Source organism: Trifolium pratense, linkage group LG2, assembly GCF_020283565.1.
Source record: "Trifolium pratense cultivar HEN17-A07 linkage group LG2, ARS_RC_1.1, whole genome shotgun sequence".
Taxonomy (NCBI): domain Eukaryota; kingdom Viridiplantae; phylum Streptophyta; class Magnoliopsida; order Fabales; family Fabaceae; genus Trifolium; species Trifolium pratense.
The window spans coordinates 21685654-21692199 of NC_060060.1; the positions used below are offsets into that span (position 1 = coordinate 21685654).

The following is a 6546-nucleotide window of genomic DNA, read 5'->3' on the forward strand; positions in this document are numbered from 1 at the left end:
AGACTTTCCTTAAGTGAGTTCTACAAAAATCAAAATTCAATATCCACTAATAAAAAAACCCAATTTAGTGAGGGAAATATATCCCTCGCAATTTGTGACGTAAATAGTGACAAAATCTTATATTTTTTAATAAATTAAAAATGTTTAAATTTTAGCGACGGAATTTGTGAAAGAATAAATCCCTCACTAATAATCCGTCACAAATTTCATCACAAAAACTAACAAATAATCATTAGTGAGGAATTTCGATACGGAACAATCCCTCTCTAAATTTAATTTTTCTAGTAATGATCTTTATTTACGAACAGAGACGATTGAAATGATTGAAACTTATAGGGGCTGCCCATTAAGTATCATCATGAGTGGTTAATTTTGGGCTTAGTTGGAATTTAGGTGCACTTTGTTTTCATTTTTCTTTTTTGCTTCTTCTTCGAAAGATTATACTAAGGAGTATATTTGTTCTCCTTGTTCGAGACTGAGTGTTTGACTAATTGTAGTGTACAATTATTTTTTGTCATCTTTTTAAATAATGAACTAGCAGGACACCCGTGCGTCCGCACGGGGGTTGCGGCGTTGCCGCTCCTCACTTGATAACATAAAATAGTAATTTATTGGGAAGTAGATTAAAAGATTAAAAAAATAGAAAGATATAATATTTGGTAAAAAAAATAGAAAAAGAACAATGGTAAAACTATCACAAAAAAATCTTATGTCTCCGTATTAATATTTGAATATAAATGATAATGTAGAAATTATGGAAAAATAGGCTACCTTATTAATATATTAGTAAAAATATAGGCCTTGTAAAAACCACCAAAAAATTAGGTCCTTGTATTAAATATATGAGTATAAATATATCCTTTAAAATTATTAAAAAATAGGTAACCTTGTTAATATGTTAGTGAAAATATAGGTCTCACAAAAATCATCAAAATAATTAGGTCACCGTATTAAATATGAGTATAACCCGTAAAATTGTAAAACAAAATAGAAAACTTAATTAATATATAAATAAAAGTATAAGCCCCGTAGAAATTACAAAAAAAAAGTTTTCATATTAATATATGAGTATTTTATAGGTTCCGTAGATGTTATAAAAGAACGGACAAACGTATTAATATGAGTAAAAAACATAGTCCCACATAAACCACACAAAAGATCAGGTTATCGTATATTAATATATGAGTATAAATATAAGTTCACAAAAAATAGTTAAAAACTGGAAATTTTATTAATAAGAGTAAAAATATAGGCCCTGCATATGTGTATGATATAAACTGTTGTTGTTTTGTTTGGCACACCTTGTGCGGTGTGCCAATCAGGACTCATTATTAATAATAAAATTCATTTTAGTTTATTCAAAAAAAAAAAAACACAGGCACCGCAGAAATCACACAAAAGATTATATCCTTCTGTTAATGCATGAATATAAATATATGTTAAGAATGAGCAACCTTATTAATATATTAATAAAAATATATACGTCTCGTAAAAATGAAAGATTATACTAAGGAGTATATTTGTTCTCCTTGTTGGAGACTAAGTGTTTGACTAATTGTAGTGTACAATTATTTTTTGTCATCTTTTTAAGTAATGAATTGTGTTTTTTTAAAAAAAATAAATTTACAAACAGAATTTTAAATTATTTATTGGTGGATTTAAACCATCAATAAGTTATTAGCGTAAAGAAAAAACCGCCGGTAGCTTTATAAAAATAAAAAAAAAATGTCGGAAGAAACCGCCAGTAAATCAAAAGGCGGAATTGACAAATACTTTTTGGTAGAAATATTCCGCCAGTAATTCAAAATTGTAACGGCAATCACATCACTTTTTGGCGGAAGTATAAACCGTTAGTAAATGAACAACTGGCGGTCAACAAAATAGCAGAAATTTCCGTCGGTAAATTTGTATGATGCAATGGTCATATTACTTCCATTTCATTTCTACAATACCACTCTCTCTCAAACTTCTCTCTAAATTCATTCCAACCTCTTTCTAAACTCCCTCGAAATTTTTTCTTATTTCATATCATGATTTCATTCCAACAATTTCTCTTAAAACCAAGAATATTTTTTTAAAAAAATACATAAACTTACTGGCGGATTATTATGCCAATAAGTTGCTTTTTCGCGCGTGTCACTTTCTGGTGGATTATTCCACCAATAAGTTGGAGGATTCTTGTATCAACTTTTTGACGAATTTTGTGGTGGCAATTGTTAAATATACTTGGATCTCAACCCCAAAAGGTAGCTCATAGGGTGAGGTTTCCCTCACATATTTATACACTCAACAGTCCGGGAACCTAAGCAATGTGGGGCTACAAATAAACTCCAACAACACAACTACATATTCCGATACCTATCATCACGCCTAGCATGGTCCTGGGTCAAATGTCCACATTGCAGTCCTTAATCCGGCTCTGATACCATGTTAAAGTTCACAGAGAAACACAAGGTGACGACTAGGGTTTCAATAATATCAGAATGTTATTGCTTAACAAAAATAAGGATTACACAACAATTTATAATATGAATAATTCCTAATGGACTACTAAACTACTAACATATAAAACTCAATACTTAAAGTCCTAATACTATATCTAACAGCAATATCCACCAATAAACTTACTGGCGTGCAATTTTTTGACAGACTAATTCCGCCAATAAGTTCGAAGATATTGGCGGATTTGGACACTTTATTAGGGTAATTTCCACCAAAGCTGTAATTTTCTTGTAGTGCAACCTTATATTCAAGTTTAGGTTTCTATAAATAACATTTTCAACTTTTGGTTTTTCTGGAATATTTGAACCTTCCTAAATGAACTAGTCACTCCGTACCACAATATGTCACTTTGAAGAAAAAATTTGTACCAAATTATATGTCGTTTTACAATACCAATATTGAATGCTATTTTTCATATTATACCGTTAATTTATTATTACTCTCTTTTTGATGCAATACGGAAGCGTGAAGGAATAACAAGCGCTAATCCTATTATGAAACACAGGTTTGCAAGTGACAAACCTGTTAGATAAAGTTCTGAAATCCACCAGATTTTCGGAATCCACCAGAAAGAGTAATTTGGAATTCACCAAATTTGAGAAAATTCTCTATACTTTTTATTGAATCGAAAAGTTTACCTTCAAGACTACAATAGTTTAGTTTAAATAGTAGTGAAAAATAAAAATACAAAATCTTGCTAGTAAAAGAAAAATAACAAATCTAATTAAAATAGAGTAAAATCAAATCTTCACTATTTTTCAAGTGAACCTTTCTTGCGTGCCACTTCGTCTTCAATCCGGCACGACCAGCCTTCCTACATCACTTTCTTTCAATTCTTCAATTTATCTTTCTCATACAATTAATGAAGGATAATTTTGTAAACCAACTCATAATTTTTTTCTCCATATATACAACAAGGGTAAATAGGGTTTTACCCCCCTGCAAAATGGGTGAATTTTGCATTACCCCCCTGCAAATTTTTTTTTTGTGATTACCCCCTGTAATATAAAGATTCATTCAATTACCCCCCTAATTCGCCAACTAGACATGGAATCTTTTTTTTTATGATGTGGCATGCATATGTGGATTTTCTTTGAATTTTTATTTTTTTTATTATTATAATTATTCCAAATCATTGTTATTTAAAATAAAAAAAAATAAAAAAATCTTCATCTCAAATCTCACAATTTTTTTTTCCAAAAAAACAACCTTCATATCAAATCTCATAAAGTTTGTGAATATTGATCCTATATTTTATTTAGGCTTAATTAGTAAAATGGCCCTTTAAAGATATTTTTGGTTTCAGATTGATCCCTTAAAGAAAAAAAGGTCCAAATAGGTCCCTTAAAGAAAAAAAGTCCGAATAGGTCCCTTAAAGACATCCCCGTTAATCAGTTTGGTCCTATTTAGGCCTATTTTTAGGGACCAAACTGATTAACGGAGATGTCTTTAAGGGACCTATTCGGACTTTTTTTTCTTTAAGGGACCTATTTAGACCTTTTTTTCTTTAAGGGACCAATTTGAAACCAAAAATATCTTTAAGGGACCATTTTACTAATTAAGCATTTTATTTATGGCTTTGTCCTCAACCTTGGAAGTATATATCTTTAGTTCGTGGTTGGTTCGCTGCATATTCCTAATGTTGACTAAGGAATAGTTGTACTTTTGTTTTTTTTTTCTTTATTCGGTAAGTTGACTAGTAAATGTAATAGTTGTACTTTTGGATTTTTCTTTCGTAAGTATACCCAATACGGGGAGATTAGTGCGCTCTCTCTCTCTCTCTCTATGATATGCAAAATGCAAAAACACAACTAGAGGAGTACATTCCAAAAGAGTGTGGAAAAACAAAGCAAGTGTTGCAACTAGCTAGCTATAATTAAATATTAAATTATAAGAGTGTGGAAAAACATCTTTGAATGAACAAAAAACAGTGGGCTATTAAATAACAAGACATATATACTATACCCAATTCCAAAAGTGTCTGGAAAAACCCAACCAAGTGAACAACCAACTAGTTGAATAAAACAAAACTCGTAGCAAACCAAAACATCTTTTGAACAAAAAACAATGTACCCAATTCCAAAATGAACAAACTAGCTAGCTATGAAATATTCAATTAAATCAACTACTTGCAAGAAGCACACACGAAAGAACTTGAACAGAGTTTTAAATAAATAATGGTTAAACATTTCTTTAGTACATTGAACAATACAATAAATAATGGTTCCAACCCCCTCCTGATCGCAGTTGCGGGTATCGAACCGTGGTCCTCCTTGCGAAGTACAACGACAATCACCACTACACCAACCAACTATTCGTTGAGATAATCTATTCGTTCTATGTAAATCTGTGTACTCTAATTATGCAAAGATGCGTCACTGTCTGTAAAAGTTACATTATTTTAGTTCATTGAACAATACCCTATTAATGCACATTCTGGTCCTAATCTGGATAGTACACAACAAACACAAGGTATTATGACAAATTTCGAAGTTGTATATAAAGGACCAACCTTAACTTACATTTCTCAAATCCCAAACAGCAATATCACAATTAGTACTAATTAACAATGAAAATGAGAACCCAAAAAACCCTTACATTCCTCTTTTTACTATCTTTTCTATTTGCACAAATCTCTGAATCCGCCATTCCTAAGTTTCTTTCTCCTGATGCCTTAAATGGTTTTCTCAAGAACAATAAATTTTCATTAGCTGAAATAAGAAAGAAATACGATTCCTTTCTTAAATTACCAAGAAAATCAGATGGGCGCAGCATTGATTTTAGTAAGCTGAATAAAAATGCCGAGAAAATTAGAGCGCGTTTGGAGAAAACCCAAGAACGTTTGGAGCAAGCCCAAGACGTCTACGATGCCATACAAAATTTACAAAACTACGGCTTCTTAAACACTTCCTTATTGCAATCAAATCCCCCAGATAAATTGGAAATTACTGATCTACAATCTGCAATGAGCAGAATTCAGGAAAATTTCAATCTCACTAAAGGAAAGCTCGATCAAGATACAATTAATATCATTTCAAAGCCACGTTGTGATTTTCCTGACAAAATCAATGGAACCAACACATTCACGAAATTAATCAACAAACAAATATCGCTTAGACCGTGGTGGAGGAATGAGAAGAAAAACATCGTAACATATGCTTTTGGCAATAATGTTCCACCAAAAGTCAAGAATTTCTTTCAAGCCACGTTTATGAAAAGTTGGTCGAAGAAGTTGATGATCAACTTCATAGAGACGAAATCGTTTAAGGATTCGGATATTCTTATAGCGTATGTTAAGGTTGATGCAAAAGGTGGAGTGGTGGGGAGTTGGAAATGTATATTTGGATAGAGAGGAGCAGTGGTCGTTGTCTAGCCAGATAATGATGCGAAAGTCATGAATAACATGGATTTGGAATCTGTTGTGATCCACATGAAATTATAAGTTAATAGTATTATGGAATAAAAGTTACTTCATAAATCTATCGTGCATAAGTGAAACAAGTCATTTACAATGCACAAATTTGTTTTAATAATCAATAATTGTTGTGTGTAATAATAAGTAAGAATGTAAAATGATTTTATTTTTCACTCGGTGTATGTCAATCTTTGAATTGATTACTTTTGTGAGAAATTGTTATTTTGATGAATTTGTAATGTAATTTTTCTTGTTTTTGTTTCTACATTAATATTTTATAATCTCTCTATTTATTATCTAATTTCTATCGAATGAATTCTTTCTATTTAACAAATTAATATTTGTTACTTTAAGACATTAATCTAAATCAAGACATTTGGTATAAGTGGTTAACGAACTCAACCGAGCATTGAGCTCAAGTGGTTAATGAACTCCACCTAAGAAGAATTGTTTGGGAGAACCTAAATTCGATAGTAGGAAACAGATAGTAGGGATTATTTTGTGAACCCGAGTTCAATAGTAGGAAACGGTCATCAATAAAAAAAATGCCACATAAGCCATCTGTTAATTGACAAGATGAAAACATACGGTAGGGATCAAATGTAGTAACGGAAAAAAAGTGTAGGACA

The 6546-nt window shown here is 31.2% G+C and overlaps 1 protein-coding gene across 1 annotated transcript; it reads left to right on the forward strand.

Moving 5' to 3' along the window:
* Positions 1-4652: 4652 nt before the first annotated feature.
* LOC123906819 (metalloendoproteinase 5-MMP-like) lies at positions 4653-6182 on the forward strand. The gene is made up of 2 exons (XM_045956834.1): positions 4653-5905; positions 5954-6182. Exon 1 carries the CDS (start codon positions 5072-5074, stop codon positions 5849-5851), a length of 780 nt encoding a protein of 259 aa, XP_045812790.1. The 5' UTR covers positions 4653-5071; the 3' UTR covers positions 5852-5905; positions 5954-6182.
* The last annotated feature ends 364 nt before the right edge of the window (positions 6183-6546 follow it).

Coding starts and splice junctions, on each gene's coding strand:
- LOC123906819 (XM_045956834.1), top strand. CDS start 5,072: ATGAAAATGAGAACCCAAAAAACCCTTACATTCCTCTTTTTACTATCT.